The sequence below is a fragment of the Agelaius phoeniceus genome, chromosome 23 (genome assembly GCF_051311805.1).
Source record: "Agelaius phoeniceus isolate bAgePho1 chromosome 23, bAgePho1.hap1, whole genome shotgun sequence".
Classification (NCBI taxonomy): Eukaryota; Metazoa; Chordata; class Aves; order Passeriformes; family Icteridae; genus Agelaius; species Agelaius phoeniceus.
The window spans coordinates 706,423-724,573 of record NC_135287.1 but is presented as its reverse complement, the minus strand read 5'-3'; the positions used below and the strand labels follow the sequence as shown (position 1 = coordinate 724,573).

At 42.9% G+C, this 18,151-nt stretch overlaps 1 protein-coding gene across 10 annotated transcripts in view; it reads left to right on the top strand.

Annotated features, from left to right (window-relative positions):
* Positions 1 to 18,151, top strand: part of PRDM10 (PR/SET domain 10) — a 45,973-nt gene that overhangs the window by 365 nt on the left and 27,457 nt on the right. For 2 of the 10 annotated variants that reach the window (XM_054647577.2, XM_077189843.1), the window contains exons 2-7: positions 9,407 to 9,598; positions 11,384 to 11,551; positions 13,120 to 13,179; positions 15,885 to 16,004; positions 16,965 to 17,172; positions 17,559 to 17,800. In XM_054647577.2, the coding sequence (XP_054503552.1) occupies positions 9,506 to 9,598; positions 11,384 to 11,551; positions 13,120 to 13,179; positions 15,885 to 16,004; positions 16,965 to 17,172; positions 17,559 to 17,800 (891 nt within the window). In that variant the 5' untranslated portion in view covers positions 9,407 to 9,505. Of the gene's footprint in view, positions 1 to 2; positions 129 to 817; positions 3,931 to 5,979; positions 6,066 to 8,238; positions 8,320 to 9,406; positions 9,599 to 11,383; positions 11,552 to 13,119; positions 13,180 to 15,884; positions 16,005 to 16,964; positions 17,173 to 17,558; positions 17,801 to 18,151 lie in introns of those variants that run through there. The other 8 variants (XM_077189842.1, XM_077189841.1, XM_054647580.2 and 5 more) reach the window with 8 other exon arrangements.

Here is an 18,151-nt window from a genome sequence, read left to right as displayed (position 1 = left end):
CCACCCACACCCCCCCCCCTCCCGCTCTGCAGCTACCATTGTGAGGTGAGGACAGGTGGGGGGGTTCGGGGCCGCCGCAGGGCCGGCGGCAGCGGCCGGGGCTCGGCGCCCACACGGGACCCCCTCAGGTAACGCGATGGGACGGTCCGGGAGGGCAGCGCGGCCCGGGGACGCCGCGGGGACCCGCCGGGGGTTTTAGACTTGTTGTTTTAGTCGCATCCAAGATGGCGCCCAGAGCTGGCGGTGCAGGGCCGGGATAAACCGTTCGCTCCCGCCAGTGGGGGGGGGAAGAGGAAGTAGGGCGTACTCATTCCCTTCCCCCCACACCCCGCGGGAGAGGTACAGTCCGCTTTCCCCCCACCCTAGCCGGGATCCCCCACCCGCCCCGGACACGGGAAGAAGGGGGTGTCCCCACCCTTGTTCCCCCCTCCCTACGTAGTACGGTCCGGACCCCGGCACCTGAGCGGCGGGGGGGGGAGGGTGCCGGAGCCATGTTTTGCCTCCCCAGCGCTGCCGGGGGGAGGGGGGTCTCATCTCTCCACCATAATTCTGGGCCGCTCGCACCGCGCTCTGCCCAGCTCCCCCTCCTTCGGCGACTGGCCCGGCCCGGCCCGTCCCGTCCACTCAGCGACTGCCCTGGCGGCCCGCCCGTGTCCCTCGTCGGCGCTCAGTGGTTGGGACCGGCTGGCCGCCGGGCGCTCTCACACGAGGGGCTGATGGCACCGCTGCCCTTAGGCGGGGGAGGATGGGGGGGGCGCGGCGGCGGGAAGCGGGCGGTATGAGGGAGGGGGGGGCACTCACGCCTGCCGATTGGCCACATGCCTCGCGCCCCTGCCTCCTATTGGCCTAGTTAGGGGAGGGGGCGTCTCACCCCGTCTTCGGATTGGCTGTTGGTGGCCGTGGCGACTGTATCAGAGGGTGTGGGTGCAGGTACTCCAGTGTACCCTGTAAGGCGCAGTGGTGCGCTGTGTTCTGCGCGTTCCACCCTCATAAGGGTCCCTTGCCCCAGGGGGCCTGTTGGGCATTTGTGTGGCCCCAATAGGGCAAGGCTCCTGGCTGGGTAGCCCTGAGGCTTGGTGGCCCTGAGGCTTCGTGTTGAGGGAAGTTAGGCCCTTCCCCACTGCCCTGAGGTAGTTTCATTCATGAAGGTCCTGGTGCGAATAGCAGCAGTTGCGGCAGGTGGAAGCTGTGGAGTTCAAGGGTCTCCTGACAGTGGTCTTGGTGCCAAAAACCCTGTTCCTGTGGTCTTGGTATGGTTGTAGCAAGTGGATGCTTGATCTCGAGGCTCTCTTGCTTTGTGGGTGTTGGTGTTGAGTTGTCCTGTTTCCCCTCCTGTGCGCCAGTTCCATTAAAAGTGAGTTTATGTGAGTTTGTTAAATAGTTGAGTTGGAATGGAAGAACGAGGTCCTGATGCTGTGCATTTCAGAATTACTCATCCTAAAGGGATAATTCACATTTTTTAGGGTTATTTCCCTGTACAAGAGCTATGTGTGGTCACCTTTTACCTCTCAGCTGGACATTGCAGAGCCTCAGGAGAGCTCTTACAGGATTCCTAAATTATAATTTAAACTTGCTTTAGGCTACTGACAATAGTCATAATCCTGACAGTGAAATGAAGGTTCAGTATTTGTGATGCACTTTTTGGTACCTCAGCATCCTGTCTAGTGTATCGCTATATGGTTATATATTTATGGTTCTTACAGGCCTTTAAAGAATGATCAAGTGCAAAGCTGGGTATGTGAAATGCCTATCAATGTTTCCCCGTGAGTTTCAATGGGAATAGAGACTATACTGAACTTTTGCTTTCTTCTGTCAGATTTTTAATAATTTAGGTTTTTTTTTCTTATAGTTCAGTTAGAAGATGAGATGCTAATGAATCACCAACTGATTTTACAAGAGGATTCTTTGATCTTTTGTGGACACAATAAAATAATTGGCAGTCTTGAGCCTTCTAATGCCTTCATTTATAGGAAAACTAATACAGAAGTGTGTATTGCTCTAGTCCGTCCTTAAATGGAAAACTTCTCTCTGAAATTGTGATGGCTTTTGACATTTTGCTTCATGGATACTTCTCTTGTGCAAAAAGAGACAGCTTTATTATCTTTTTTATAAGATAAAATATCGGAGTAGTTGTTATTATTGTTATCTGATAGAATAATTGACAATTTGATTTTAGAGAGAAATGGGTCTGTAGTATTGTCTGCTTTCCTCTGGCACCCTTAGTCCTATCCTTTGCAGAAAATCTTTGGATGAGCACTTGTGGGGTGAATTGCTCTGCAGTGAGCAGCTGTTTCCAGTGTGTTCCTGGCCACCTGCAGCTGCTGGCAGCTGTGTACACTTGAATTCTAATGGACTTCTAAGTGTATCTGATTAAGTGGGTTGGTTTTGTATGCTGAATTTTGTTTGAACCTGACTGTGAGATTGGGTCTGTTTGTCACTTTTATCTCCTGCTAGTAAAACATGCGGTTGTTGTATTGTAGCCCTGAAATGGCTCTATATGTCAGTGCCCACCTGTTTGAAGGTGCAGATAGTCCATAGGTTCTCTAGGGTAGTGCAGAGCAGCAGCTATTCTGAAGGAGCTATCTCAGGTATCTGTTTTTATGTACAGAAACAAGGTAGTTTTATTTTTTTGAATTTTATGACAGGTGTTTTAAATTTAGAGGAGAGGTGCAGGGGGGCGGGAGAAGGAGAGAGGAAGCAGCACCCACTTGTAGGAAGGGAAAGAATCCCCTTCAACTGACAGCTCTTTTGGAAAGAGTTTACTGGAGGAGGAGAAGGGATGGGAGACAAAAAATTGTCAGGAAGAAGCTGGTAGGGAATGGTTCATTTTCTTTCAGTAACCCCTAATAGAGCCATCTTGAAGGTTGTGTGGGCAGAACTATAGAAGACACTGATACAGACATTTGTCTTCCTTTTGTGTCATCCTATACTTTAAATGTATGTATTCCCTGTTTCCTTGCTTTATCAGACTTCTCTCTTTGTGATTTATAATCCAAATCCTTTAGGAAGGCACAGTCATTGTCTCGAGCAGTTGGAGCCCAAAAACTGTAGTATGTGATTCAACAGCCATGATATCACAGGGACCTCAGAGGATGAAACATTGGGAAGACAAGAACATGAGGAACATGGCCAGAGATTCAGGAAGCTGAGGGTGGGAGGAAGAAATCAGTTGCTGGAGTGGCTATGTAGATGTTGAGCAAGTGGGAAGAGAGGTGACTAAAGAAGAGATTTGCATATGTAGAAGGTAATGAAGTTGAGTCTTTGCCCACTGAGAGAGAGGACAGTGTGAGAAATACTTTATTATACAAAAATTAGGACTCAGGAGAGATGTCCTTGGAGCATCTCTGAGTAGGTTTCTAAACACAGCCTAAGTAGTTCCCAGGAGGATATTAACCTGTGCTCAGACTGGATTCTCTCCTGTATTCTCTGTTAGAAATGGATCTTCAGCTACTTACCTGATAAGTTGTGAGAGAATAGTTACATCAGGCTGTTGTGCTGTCACCTTCAATGCCTGGGCACTGTCCCTTTAGGAAAAGGACTGTAACGTGTGATGTCTAGCAGAGGACTGGCCTTGGTCTAAGAGATCTTTTCCAGCTCATTGTTGCTTTGATGATGGATGTGCCATAAGGAGATAGATTCATTATGTACAATGGCAGCAAAGAGTAAGTTGGTGTTTGGCTGAGCTCTTCTATTTATTATATGACAAAATAAATTTAAGCCAGTTTTCCCTTTGTGGAGATAAATAATTCTTGCCGTCCCAGCCCTAGTATGATTTCCATTTTTAATTCACCAGTAAAACATAAATAATGTCGTTTTACGTGACCTGATTGATACCATTTACACAAAATGCACCAGGACCAGAGCTCCTTGAAACAGTATGTGCCTGTGATGGATGGGAATGCAGAAGAGGTGACAGCAGTCCTCAATGAGGTTAGAAACCTTCTTGCAGCAGTGAAAGCATGTTCCTGCTAAAGAATCTCAGGAAATGCACTGGCTCTGCCTTCTAGGCAAACTAGGATAATTAAGTGTGGTAAAGCTTTTTGCTGGCAAATGTGATGTTCCTTTTTAGCATAATAAATCATTTTCATATTAAAAGCTGGAGGAAGACTCAGAATCCTAAAGCTCCTTTTGTACCGATCTTGGTGCCCTTGCATATGGCTGGGGTGAGCTCACAGTTGTCAGTGAGCTCAGTCATGGGAGGATTAAGCCAATAGTTCCTGCTGTTATTGCTGCAGGGAACCTCAGGCTATGGCAAGGCTCTTTTACACTGGGGAGTAAATCACATTGGCTGGTTTATGCACCATTATTGTAAAGTGGATTCTCATTTGAGATACTGAGTGGCTTTATTCCTCCCTGAGCAGGGAGGTGGTCTTTTCCCCTTGCTCTGCTTTAATATTCCCCCTTTCTCATTCCAGAGAAGGGGCAAAAATGAGTGTTTGGCAGCCACTGGCTTGGATTTTTCAGTAGAATGCCCTTAGTGAACTTCACAGAGGTTGCTGCAGATGAAGTCCCCAGAAATTTTGTCTCTGTATATTCTTGTGTAGTCATAGCATTGAAAGAAATTGTCATTCTTTAATAGTAAGTTTCCCAAGAAAATACGGTTATTGTTGATTCTAATTTTTTTTGTGGTGTTTTTTTCTGGCTTTCAGAGCTTACATTTGAAGCCCTAGATGAGTTCACTGAGCTTAACTTGTGTTTAAAACACTTGGATACCAAACACAAACCAGCAGTGACTTTGGTGTTAGTGGTTTTCTGTTACAGCACTATTCACTCTTGAGTGTTTGTAGGGGGATCGTGCATGCACCTGTAAGGGGACACATGTGGGGCTGTGGTGGCTCAGGGTGTCTAATGCTGAGGCAGCAAAGCTAACAAAGACATTGCTGTTGGATAGGCAAATGAGGTGCTTTGCCCCTCTGAGCAATGCTTTCCCATCCTCTGGAACTGAATGCAGTTCACAGGGAAGCTGCTGATTTAATAATACAGTACCAGAGAAAACACCGTCCCACAGGAGCAGGAGGGAGGAGCTGGAGAGTGTTGCCAAGGTCAAAAGGAGGTTTTAAGCATGATTTCCAAAAAAAATGAAGAACTGTCAGACAATGACACCAAGATGCTTTTGAGGCATCAGGAGCAGCAGAGGAGAAATTTTGTCATTAATGACATTTTCTGGATTGGATGTAAAGTGCAACACCTAAAGAGAGATGGCTGTAGGTCTGTGACAGCAACAGGTCCCAGAAGGTGTTGAGAAAAGAAAGGTAAATGTGAATGGTGTTCTGAGACAAACCTGTGTTGTCCTGAAGGGATGGTTAATTTACTTGAACACTCAGAATGAGCTAATGTTCCACTAGAGGAGATATTTCAAAGTCACAGGAGCTGTGCTGGTTCTTCAATCGTGTTGTGTCGTGATTCACACAATATATAGTGACACAGGACTGTCACTGCCTCACCACTGCCATACTGGAGTGGTACTGGACTATATTTGTACCCTTTAGTTATGCCTGTTACTGTTTCTGCTTGTGTCATCACCTCGCACAGACAGGGTGAGGCATGCCTGTTATTTGGGGAGGAAAATGCTGCATCTGCAGTTACTGCAAACGCTTTAACAGCTCCCACTGGCATTGCTTCTTGCTCATGTTTGTGATGCTCACTGGATTGTATGAAAACATTGGGGTGCTGGTGGAATTTTGAGTGATTATTGGGTGATGTTTCATAATTGACTAATCTTTCTACTTCCAGAAAAGTAAGAACTTACAAAAAAAAAATTGAATTGTATTTGAGCCAGGCCTCTTACAGTGGAGAGAATATAGTTGTGACGTACATAACATGTAAATGTAACATGAGTTTAAGCAAGCTGTTTGGATTACTGTTTTACTAAACTTCTATATGGATTTTTATTACAAAATGTAGCCTACTTTCTGAATACTGAGAAAAAACTGAGTTTATCCTATTACAATGCCTTTTATCTTTAATTATCTTTTTTTCTTTTAGGATTTCTGCAATTGAGTTTCAATTTCTGTTACACAGATTCTTATGGTTATCCCTTTGACGCAGCAGAGCTTCCCATTGAGGTGCATGTCTTGGTGTTTATTTAGCTTGTCCGAAAATGTCTGATGTGTGAAAAATCAACAATTGCAAAAGATAATCCATGGGCGAACAGTGTGGAGAGCAAGCAGAGAGCGCTCCCTGCATACCAGTGATTTGGCAATGCTTATGTCCAAAGTTTCACATTTATTTCTGCTAAAAAACTACCAAAGCTGAGAGAAGACCACAGGGAAATGGTTAACATTTCAAGACACTGTGGGCTATCAGTGTCAGGGCTGTAATGGGTATTGAGGGAGTGTATCTAGGGTAGGAAATAAGATTGTGCAGGATTCATGAAGAGGAGCATCCTATGAAAGATCAGTGAGCAAAGTTAGTTTGGTCTCTTCTTGTCATCGGTGTCAGAAAACTTGCTCAGGTGTTGGTGTTTTGTGGCAGTTCTATTGTCAGTGACTTGGGTAAGATTTTCCCAGCTCCTGGCCTTGACTGCAGGTCTTGTTTCGCAGCTGAGTTTCAACACTTGCTCCTGCCTCCTGCCCCTCTGGGTCCCTGTGACCTCTCTGGGTCCCTGTGACCTCTCTGGGACACAGCCTGTCTCTTCCTGCATTTTCTTCTTTCTCAGCACATCCATGTTTCCAGGGAAATGTGCTTTTCAGTGTGTTTTCATGATTACAGACATACTGAGGGAACGCATACCAGAGGTCAATCCTAGGATGTATTTGGAAGTACAGAAGTTGAAAGCATCAGCAAATCCTGCAGTTCCTACTATTGTTCTTTATTGCTGCACAATTGGCTGGGCTGAGCTGTTTATTATTTTCATTTCTGTCAAGAACAGCAATAACTGGACTGTTTATAGAATCTGCAGCACTGGGGCACTGAATTTGGTTCAGCCTTGCTTTATTTTCCCCCGAGATTATAAGTTAGTGCTAACTTTCAGAACCATGAAATGACTGTCTTCTGCTTTCCTTTGCAACTTTTTGGGTACTTCTTTTTTCAGAGATGATTCTTAATTCCCAGTTTTGTCTTTTAAAGACCCTGCCTGAGCCCTTCAGTCTCCTTTGTACTCAAGTTGTAAGTTATCTGTGCCAAAATGACTCTGCAGGAGTGAGTCAGCATCTTCCTTCAGACCTTCATTGTCTGCTGGTGGGGAAGGTCAGCCAAAAATTCTGCTACAGGTTGCACCATGTGGAATTAGCCAGAACTGAGCCTTTCTCTTAATTCAATTAGTAGGTGATGCAATTGCTTTCTTTTTAACGGGATAATTATATTTGTTTTAAAAAGTCAAACTACTCCGAATTGAAACCTCTAATGTTTGTTTTTTATTTTTAGTTTTCTAAGCAGTTAGGTAATTGATTAAACTACCGACTACTGTTAGTGCAATTACCTGAATTGGCTCTTGATTAATATTGGCCGTCTAGGAAAAGAGCTGTTGTGGATAAACCAGCTGAAAAATATCAACAGCATAGGTGTTAAATTTTGCAAAGAAGTTGTTCACAGTGTGTTACTGACATAAATGCTGTCAGGTTTCGCATGGGTAGAGGCCATCATATACCTGATATATGTATATATTTATATATTCTGAATAAAGAACCTATACCTGATAAAATGAGTGAAGGAGATCAGTGAATGAGGTAGGATTAGATATGGGAAATTCCCAACTTTAATCCTTAATAACATAACAAGTAGCTAGGAGAAAGGTTCTGTGTAGGGATGGATGGTATTTATTTATAGATCAGAGCATGTGTGCACTTGGATATATAAATAAGTAATATTTATCTGTAAATTGCCCTGACCTTCCACACTTTGAAGACAAGGCTGGTCTTTATCACTCATGTTTGCTGCAGTTAATTTGTTTATACTAAGCTCAGGCATTGAATGCTGGTACGTAGATTTTATTTTAATTTTTCTCCTAAGTACTTTTTGGTGATGTTTTGTATCAAGCAATATTAATGGAGATGAAGTTTCTGTCCCTGTATTCCCATAACTGGAGATGTTCAGATATAAGAGAAAGTCAGAACATTTCCTCACTGTCTGCTTTTGTGGGGCTCACATGTGCTGGGTTGCTCAGCGTGAGACAGCAAGTGTTAACTCCAGTCACCAGTAACAGCAAGACTTGGTGTCTAGCAGTGCCCAGAAATGTCTTTCCCACTGTTTTTCTTTGTGTATATGTAAGTAATATGATTTTTTTGCTCCACCGCACAGTTCAGTGACATTAGCCTGAGATTTCCCTGCCGTGATGATTTATCCATGCTGGCCAGGCCCAGTGGAACAGTCAGTGCTCAGGTCTGTACAGCTTAATCCTTGCTGGCAGAATTAGGAGGATTTATAAAGTGCCTGCTGCTTTTTTTACCTCTCCTTATCTATTTTTCAGTTTGTCAATGACAAGCCGAATGCTAGCATTTATGGGGATAAATTATGACTAAAATAATTTGCATTTAAAATGCAAATGAATGAAAGCATCAGCAAGGAGCCTTCTGCTTCCTTCCTGGTGTACAGATGGGTACTGGCGTTGGATCAGCCCAGCGAGGCACTGGATATAAAATAAAGTTAATTGGAGTAGCTGAGAAATGAAATGGGCTCAGCCTCATGCTAATTCCTGGCCTATGATTTAATACAACATTAGAGACGAAGGATTGGGAAGGTGCTGAACCACTGACTCAAACAATCACAAGAGCTGTAAACTACCCTTCTGGGATCACAATGGCAGATTGGAAGGCCCCAGTAAAATTGCAAGAAATTAATAAAACCAAGCTTGGAAGCAGTTTGTCGGGATCTTTGAGAGTTTAAGTTTCATTGTTCCCTTTTAGTAGTTGGCTATTGTAACACTCTGCTAACCTGGGACTGGGATTTTGTCCAAGGTCAAATCTGTCTGTACATGGAAAACCAGGTGGTGATCAAACAAAACCTCATTCAGGCAAACTGAGGAACTGGTGATGCATCTCTGAACATAGTGTTTTCTTGATGGAAGCCTCAGGTCCATTTTTTGCGTTATTTATTAATTTCTAGGCCTGTAGGTGCCAGAAGGACAATGAGGAGAAGGTGGTGCGGATGGCCTGTGGCCAAGGAAAGAAATGAAGAAAGAATTCAGTGTAATCTTTCAGTGCAATTGGTGCAATGGTTGATTTGTTTCCTCCTTAATGGGATATGGAAAGCGGCAAACAGTAGGACTTGACCATGCTCAGTGAGATCAGATTTCTGTTCCTTTGTTCTCATAACTTAAGGTATTTGGGTCTTATAGGAGGTGTTTATAAAGCCAAAAATGCTTTACTCTGTGTTACTGAAGTGTGGTAGTGGATAATAATAAATCCCTCATAGTTCCATGCCATGTGTCATGCTGGTTTTAATGTCTCTGTTCTCTGGTTTTTTACAGCCATGTTGCTGAAGATCACCCTGTCTTCTGGAAGCAGAAGCACAATGAACAGATGAATCCCTTCAGCCAGATATTACTCCAGTAGGTCTCCTTCTCCTCATGGAGCACACAGCCAGGGAGGAGATGGACTTGAAAGAGGAAAGTCCTCAGGTGTGGACTGAGTCTGTAGGACAGGAACAGAACACTGCTCAGGTGATTAGCCAGAGCTCCACCTCTGCTTGGGCTGGATTGGGATTAGTGGGGAGGGTTAGTTCCCATTCAGCCCTGATTTAGAGTCTAGAAGCTCAGCTTTCATTTGAGCAGAAATACAAACATTTCTGTGGTGATTTAGGGTTAAAGCTTCAGAAACTGAACTGTGTAAACCGCAGCAGTGAAGACACAGAGCTTTGAAATGAGCTGAACAGAACTAAGCAGTGGCTATAGAAGTTTGTGTCCAAATACATTTATTACCATATGGGAGAGTAAAGGGTGTTCAGAGTAATGAGCAAAATCTGTGCTCTATGGCAGCTGCTTTTGGTGGCATCATTTGAATCAGATGGAACTGTGGGTGGACCCTGGGGAAAGTAATATGAGTAATTTTTTCCAGACAGACATCTGGGTAGTGAGGAAGGGAGAAATATTAATTGTAAGTGACTAATGCAGTTTTAATTCTGCAGTTTTAATTTTTTCAGGTTCTGCGGTATACAGCTTGTCCCTCTGCCTCTGAGACAACACAGCTGGGAATTTCTAGAATTCTGTAAATTGATTTACTCTTTTAAGTATGGTAGGAAAAGGGTGCTGCATGGTATTTGACCCACAAGCTGAGAAATTTGGCCTCTCAGTAATTTCCAGCTTTGAAATTTGCAAAGAAAGGCAGTTTTCAATGGCCTGTGTTCCCTTCTCTCTGCAATGGGATAACCATGCTGCTGTTTGCACATGGCAGTTTTAAGGCTTAATGAGTATTTGCAGAGGGCTTTCCAAATGTGAAATTACAGTGTTTGTGAGAAGATCTATTGTACACAATCCGCACTGAGCATCCACGGAAGAGTACTAGGTGTCTTCTGAAGCATAAGCTAAAAACTGAAACAAAATAAAATATGTAACTGTGGTATCATTTTATGTGAAAGAATTTTATGTGACTATTCAAACTAGATTTCCTGCTCACTGTCCTGTTTTTCCCATGCACTGAAAATGCTTTTCAGCATGTAAATGATGGCAAGAGCCTGTTTTCACTGGAATCCAGTATTCTGGCTCATTTTATATATAAATATATATATATATATATATATATATATAATTTTATATGATCATCAGTTAGGATCATAATGTTCTGGTAAAATTGACTTGTTTAGATTTAAAGTTCAGCCCCAGACATAACTTGTTCTAGTAGTCCTTGGAATCTGTGCTTAATGTTTTTAGGTATAGGTTTGTCTGTTTAAATAGTTGAATTTTCTACTGATGCTACACATACATACTACAGAGAAGCAGTTTAATATGCCCTACTGCTGACTCTGAGAATTGCAATACTATATCTTGAGGAGTATCAGAGTTAATAAATTCCGTTAGCCTCTCATCAGACAGCAAAAATTACCTCCAGCTACAGAACTAGCTGAATGAAATAATTATCATAAATCCTGAAAGGGATATGAGCATAAAGGGAAACAATAGCCCAATACATTTAATAGATACATCAGTTCAAAGATGAACTTGTTCCCTTACAAATTTCTGAAGCATCATGCAAGAACTAAGTATGGGTGGGTGCCCTTTGTAGCAGTTATGTCTTGAGTTGCAATGTAAAGTAAAACTAGACACTGATGGGAGTTGTGTCCAGATTTCTACTGATAGAATAATTGAGTGAGATTTGAAATATGTGTTTTTCACTGCATTCAGATTAGTTGGGACACAAGTTCTCTCTGCTTTCCAAGGCACCCTGTGACTCTGGTGCTGTGTCCCAGCTGGCCTGTGTTGGTGCGAGTCCAGGATCTGTTTGTTCCCCAGGTGCACTTTGTCCCCGAGGGGGGGGCAGTGGCCCAGATCATGTACAGTGACGAGCAGGAGCGCGGCCCTGCACAGCAGGTGGTTTACACGGCTGATGGCACCTCCTACACCTCTGTGGACACCTCGGAGCACACCCTCGTTTACATCCACCCCGTGGAAGCTACGCAGGCACGTGTGGTTCTGAGCCCACCCTCGTTTTGGCACCTAGAAAACACAACAATCTTGTTTGGGATGAAGGCCAGTTACCAGCCAAGTGGTATGACTGGAAAATAGCAGGCAGTCACTCCCAGCAGTTTTCTCTGCCCACTGCTGAGCAGGGACTTCATGCTGTTCATTTGTCTGATGTGCAAATCTGCTTATCAAAGGATGGTGAGGCTATGAATAATGAAATGCTTCACTGAAGGTGGATGAGATTATAATTTACTCAAAGGTGTTTTCCAGAACAGAATCTCACCAGAAGTTCTGCCTCTTGTATCCAGTAAAAAGCTAAGAGTCATCTATATTCCTTCTGGAAGAGTCTTTGTTTTGTGTAGTACAGTTGTCATAATTGATAGTTACAATAACAGTCATGTCTTTTTGCAGAGCATCTCTGTTTTTTCAACGTAATTTTGTGGTCTCTGCAGAGTTGCTGATTTTATAGACCTTTTATATTAATTTCCTTCTGCATAATCATATCAAATAGCCTTTATTCCTTGCAGCACATGTTTATATGGGGTCAATATGCTATGCATCTCTGCCTCTGTATGGACAGATTAAAAAGGAACAGGCTCGCTTTGTCCAGAGTGTTTTATAATATCTTTGCTGACAGGGCAGATTAGCTGTGCTGCAAATGCATGTCCCTGGCACCCCTGTTGTGCTGGCAGGGCCTCATGTGGCACATTGTGTCTTGTGCACCTGTCAGCTGTCCCAGAAAACCAGCTTCTGTGTGAAGGGATGTCCTGAGAGGATATCTACCAGGAAGTTACTGGCCAACTAACTCCAAAACTCTAAATACAGCCATTGTCTCAAAAGATGTGTAGTATTCAGACACTCTTCTGCATCTAAGATGAAATTATCACAATGCTAAAGGAATTTGTTTATTTTATTGCTGCTTTATTTTATTGTAGCCAGGCTGCTGCAAGCTCAGATATTTCAAGTTTTGGCTAAGTAAGGCTGGCCTCAGTCAATCCTTAGTCTTGCTTTTCCTGGGATTCTGTCAGGGCTGTTCTTGCAGAATACTGAAGTTGGCATGGCTTCTCTGAAATTAAACAGCATCCTGGCCATATCAAATTCCTATATAGGATGTGCATGATAGTTCCTCAAAAGAAAGCATGCAGCAGTCTTGTAAATTTTCAGGAAGAAAAAGCTGACAGTTACCTTCTATCCTGCTTTTAAGTGTTACACATTAAGGGCATAGATAGAGCTATTGAATTTCATCCTACGGATTTTATCAAATCAACAACTGACAAAGTGATTTTGGTAAATAAAAAAAATAAAATCCGTGAAACACTTTAGCTGTACAGATGCAAAGTGCCACATAAATATATTAACTCTTTATGGAGCATTACCTAATTTTTAATTTCCATGTATATAGGTCTACTTGGATAAGTTGAAGTAGTTTGCGGTGGTAACAGGCAGGTTAGAAGCTGTTGACAAAGGCTCAAATGTGGGTTGTTTCATAATGACAGGGTAACTTGTGTGAGTTGGGAGTAAAAACCCCCATGGCAGGTTTGATAAGCCTTTTTCACTCTGTCTAGACTCTGTTTACAGATCCGTCCCAAGTGGCTTACGTCCAACAGGATGCTACCACCCAGCAGGTAAGGAAGAGATATTATTCATTTTGGGCCTAAAATTGTGAGGGAACAGTTAGGGAAGGTAAAGGGACATTCATGTGATGCAGTAGGGTAATGAGCTGTTTTTGAAGTTGTCCAGTGGCAATCTTAGTCTTGTGCTATTATCCTAATCAAGGCCAATGACCACCTTGAGCATGAATGACAGTAAAAGTTAAGAATTATTTTGAGTTTATTCTCTTTAATTCATATTCAGCAAAAATTCTGATTTACTGCCCCAGATAGCATGAAAAAATCTTTCAGCAGTGTCCCTGCAGCAGATGTGACTGATGTCATCTGAATGAGCCATTTTGGAAAGATGGGGTTTTCAGTTGTCCTCATACAGGTTCTGATCCAAATGCCTTGGAGTCCACAGAAGGCTTTTGAGGGCTAGAAAAATTAGATTAAATTCTAGATTTACTAGAAATGTCACAGGAAATTAAGTGTGAAACCTGAAGAAGTTCAGTGACTGGCTCCCCTATCAGGTGTGCTGGGCTTGCCAGTGTCAGGTGGGCTGAGAAAAAAATAAAACTGCAGCCTGTGTTTGTAAGGTTATGATGATTTTTCTTATTCTTTTTACATCCATCATGGATGAGGAAGTTGCTATTGACTCTTACTGGTATCTTTGGGGACTGTGCTGTGATAATCAGCTGTAGACAGGTGCTTTCAGATCTCTGGTTGGAATTCTCTGCTTGTCATAGACTTAAAATCATTACTGGTTGGTGGGTCTTTAATGACGTGTGTGAATGGATGTACTAGTTCTGAATCATCACCAAAGCCATCATTAAAATGTGTGTTTATTGACAGTCTTGGGGCAGAGTGAGGGATTGAATCTGTGCTGAAAACAAATTTTCTTGCTAAAAAACCTTCTAAATGGTTGAGGCACAGATGGGAAGCAATGACTAACACAATAAAGGTGTTGCCTGTCTTCTCATTCTTCATATTCTCTGGAGTTTTGTTCTTGAATTTTTCGCTCCATCAATTTCCTTGCATTAAAAAGCCAGAAATTCTTATTTGTCTTAAAGCTCATTTAACAAATATATGATTAATTAGAGATTATTCGTACACAGTGCAGATGGGAGTTCCAACAGAGGTGATCTGCTGTTACTATTCCAGAAGCACTTGCCTTGTCCTCAGCCTGTCCTCCATTCCAACACAGTCTGATAGCAGTCCTAACATAGATATTAATTTTTTGGTGTACGGTTAATCCCTCATTATATCAACTCCTGCCTGTGCAGCTGTTTTTACATCAGCATTTCATGTGGGACATCCCTGAACTGACAACTAATGATAAAATAATAATTAAAGCTCCTCTTGTCTTTCAGAAGAAACTTTATTGTAGAAAGAAAGTGAGAGGTTTATAAAAATAATGCCCATAATCCATGCAGTGCCTGACATGGAAGTGCAAGTAAGGGTATGTTTGGTGTGATTAGTAATAGGCAATGCTAATAGGGGGTACAAATAGATCCAGATCTGTATGACCCTATCCTTGCTGGCACACTGGAGGAATAATGCCTCTTTGTTGCCACTTGGCTTCAGAAGTGTCAATACCAGACTGTCATGGTGGTTTCGTCCTCACCATTGCACCATTCCCTGAAGTCTTTTTGCTGTTGTTTTTCAGGAGTTTCATAAATTACTCTTAATACCTCTTTAAACAAAGCAACTAGTTTGGAGTACTAGGACTGAGTGCTTACATTATGGATTTTGTTGTCTGCTCCCTTGCTACTGGCCCAATGCACTGTTCTCAGTTTTATCTGATATTTATTAAGCACTCTACAGAGAGCCAAGAGCTTGGATTTTAGCAAAAAAGCTGCTTAACAGTCAGAGACACAGACTAGAAGCCACCTGATATCAGCTGTAGAGAAGGATGAAAAGTCACGTGAAATAATGGTGCAAATTCCTGTATAGATAAGCAGGAAACAAAAGGCAGGAAAAGTGATTCCTAGGGGTTCAGCAATAAAACAAAGCACAACTAAGGTGATTCCTTAGTTGTGCTTTGTTTTATTGCTGAATGGATGAGAACAATGTAATATGCATTAATTTGGTTGTTACAGCACCAAAAAAAAGTATGTAAACAAAAATATATAGTGTGACCAAATGTAAAGAAAAATAATTGTTGGGTACCTCTTTTTTGAGAGGTTGGTCTTCTCATGAGGTCAATACACCATCTTGGTTTTTATGGATCCTGGATCATAGAATCACCGAATGATTTGGATTGGAAGGGATCTTAAAGCTTATCTACTTCTAAACCCCTCAGCCATTAGCAAGGTTTGGTTGAGGAAAGAAAAAGTCAAAAAATGAGGAAATGTTTTTTAGTCCTTCTTTACCTTTTCCCTTGAAAATGAAAGTAAATTTGGGTATAGAGGAAAAGAGACCCCAAATCACTGGTTTTACCAAGAGCTAAAGAGCTCCTAACATCTGTTTTTAGTGCAGTTGAACCCAGGACCTTAAAAATATGTAATAGGTAATTCAGAATTTGCAAAGTCTATAGATTTTAAGTCTTTCCCTTTGTCCCAGGAGCTACAGGTTCTGTCCAAGCCCATTATCCCTATTTGAACCCCAAAAATCCTGGGAATGCAGCAGTTTTTGAGTAGAGTGCAGGGCTCAAGGGAGCTGTGCATGCCGGGCCCTGCCCACATGTTAAGTGACTGATGGAAATGCTGCAGTGCTAAAATGAGTGCCTGTGATTTTAGGTAACGGTGCTCTTGCCTGCTGCTGCTCAGAGCATGAATCCCACCAACCTGTCTGTGCTCGGCAGCGTTGCTGACCCCCCCCAGCCAGTGGCTCTGGAGCAGGGGCCACAAGCAGATAGAGTAAGTTGCCAGGCACCCTTTCCTTTTCATGTACGAGCGCACTGATTCCATTGCTCCATCATCTCTGGGGATGAAATGCGGCTAAGTGATAGGGGAGGAGATTTGAGAAAGGTGTAGTGCAGATTTTACTGTCTTCCCTAGTCTCACCATGGAATGCATGGGGGTTTAGGATATCATATATTTAATATACAGAGAAACCTGTTTCAATGATGGTTCTGTGAGCAGCCACTCTAAAAGTCTGTCAGTGCTGAAAAGTGAACTTAACAGAAGGTGTAGTGCTGACTGTCACAGTAACATCCACTGGGTTTCCTTGCCAGTGTTTTCAGGCAGCTCTGCTGCCTGTACTATTTCTTGTTCTCTACCTGAGAAGCCTGTGTGGGTGATGAAATATGCGCCAAACTTCAAATGTTGCAGTTCTTTTAAGGAAGGAAAGGGCTAAACTTGAAAATTAGTGGAAGTATGCAATGGCCTCAACTGTTCTTCATGTCCTGTGCTTTATATCCAGTCTCCACATTACCTCACCCTTTCTTGACCTCTACCTTTGTACTCTGGAGATTGGTTTTGTTGGATTGTCAAGAGAAGATTGTGTGCCAAAGTGCAGGATTCTCTCACTTGTACAGAAGAAATTAAAATACAGCTTTAGGCTCTAGGTAATATCCACAGAGCCTGGACTTGGTTTTAAACTTTCTGCAAGGATCAAGAACTTCTCTGAGTTCTGTTTCTTCTGAGAACTGAGTCCTTGGCAGGGTATAGCCAGGGAGTAATACAGGTGTTTTCAGTGAGGCCATCAGCAGCAGCCAGCCATGCAAAACATCCCTTGGCAGTCATTTAGCACCTTCCCTTGTCCTCCTCTCCATTGCCATAGGCAGCAGGAAGGGTAGGCTAGCAAGGACCTTCATTACTTGTCCTTGTGGTTTGTTTATTGAATCAGCTTGAATTGTTTGTGAATTCTCTCCTCAGGCATCATTACCGGTGCATAACCAAGTGTTACCTCCTATGGAGGCTGTGGATGGTTCTGATTCTTTAGCACCTCTGCAGAATCAAATGGAAAGGATAGAAACAAAAGAGGAAGATGATGAGGATGAAGATGAGGATGAAGATGGGGAAGACACTGACATGGATGAGTGGGATCCAGATCCACCTCGACCCTTTGATCCCAATGATTTGTGTAAGCATGTGCAGTCATATGTAGTGTACTTCCTGCCCCCCCCCTCTTTTCTTCCCTCTCCATTAGACCTTTAGTAAAGAGAGGCAAAAACCATTCAGATTTTAGCGGTAATGAGTAAATGTGAGTCTTGATTCACAGAGAAATGTGAATTCAAATTGGGCTGCTTGACTGAAAAGGCCAAATTCTGTCTCTAGTCAAGTCTCTGAGCTGATTTGTTCCTATTTTGCTGGACACTGGCCTGTCTAATATTTTGAAATATAGACAGATTATTGGCATAAGTGTTCCCACAGCTGAGCCAAAGAAGTTTAGAGAGAGATAAGGCTGTCTCTGAGCTGGTATGTAAGTGTCTGCCTAAAAGTCATGTCCTCTCTGCCTTTGTGTTGCAGGGTGTGAAGAGTGTAATAACGCACATCCCTCAGTGTGTCCAAAACATGGACCTTTGCATCCCATCCCAAACCGGCCTGTGCTGACCAGGGCGAGGGCGAGCCTTCCCCTGGTGCTCTACATAGACAGGTTTTTGGGAGGTGTGTTCTCCAAAAGGCGCATCCCAAAGCGTACACAGTTTGGGCCTGTGGAAGGGCCTCTGGTCAGACAGACTGAGCTCAAAGACTGCTATATCCATTTGAAGGTAAGGGTGAGAAAAGGGGAAATCAATTTGTGCCTAAGCTTTGATTTTCATTAATTTGTCACTCTACTTTCATCAATTCACTACAGATATTTTTTACTTCCATCTCTGAATGTAACTAAGAAATACCCAGATTGTTTTGGCTTCAAAATTGCTTTGTTATTCAGGGTGACACACTAATCCCTGTGAATGTTCTGGCATTATGGTGATAGGCTATATATATGTGTATATAGGGTGCATAACATGGAAGGCTGTGAATCACTCTCACGTGAGCTGAAGCAGCATCTGGACATAAAAATAGCAGCCCCTTCTGAGGAAATTCTGCAGCCATTCTTTTATGTCATGTTGTAACCT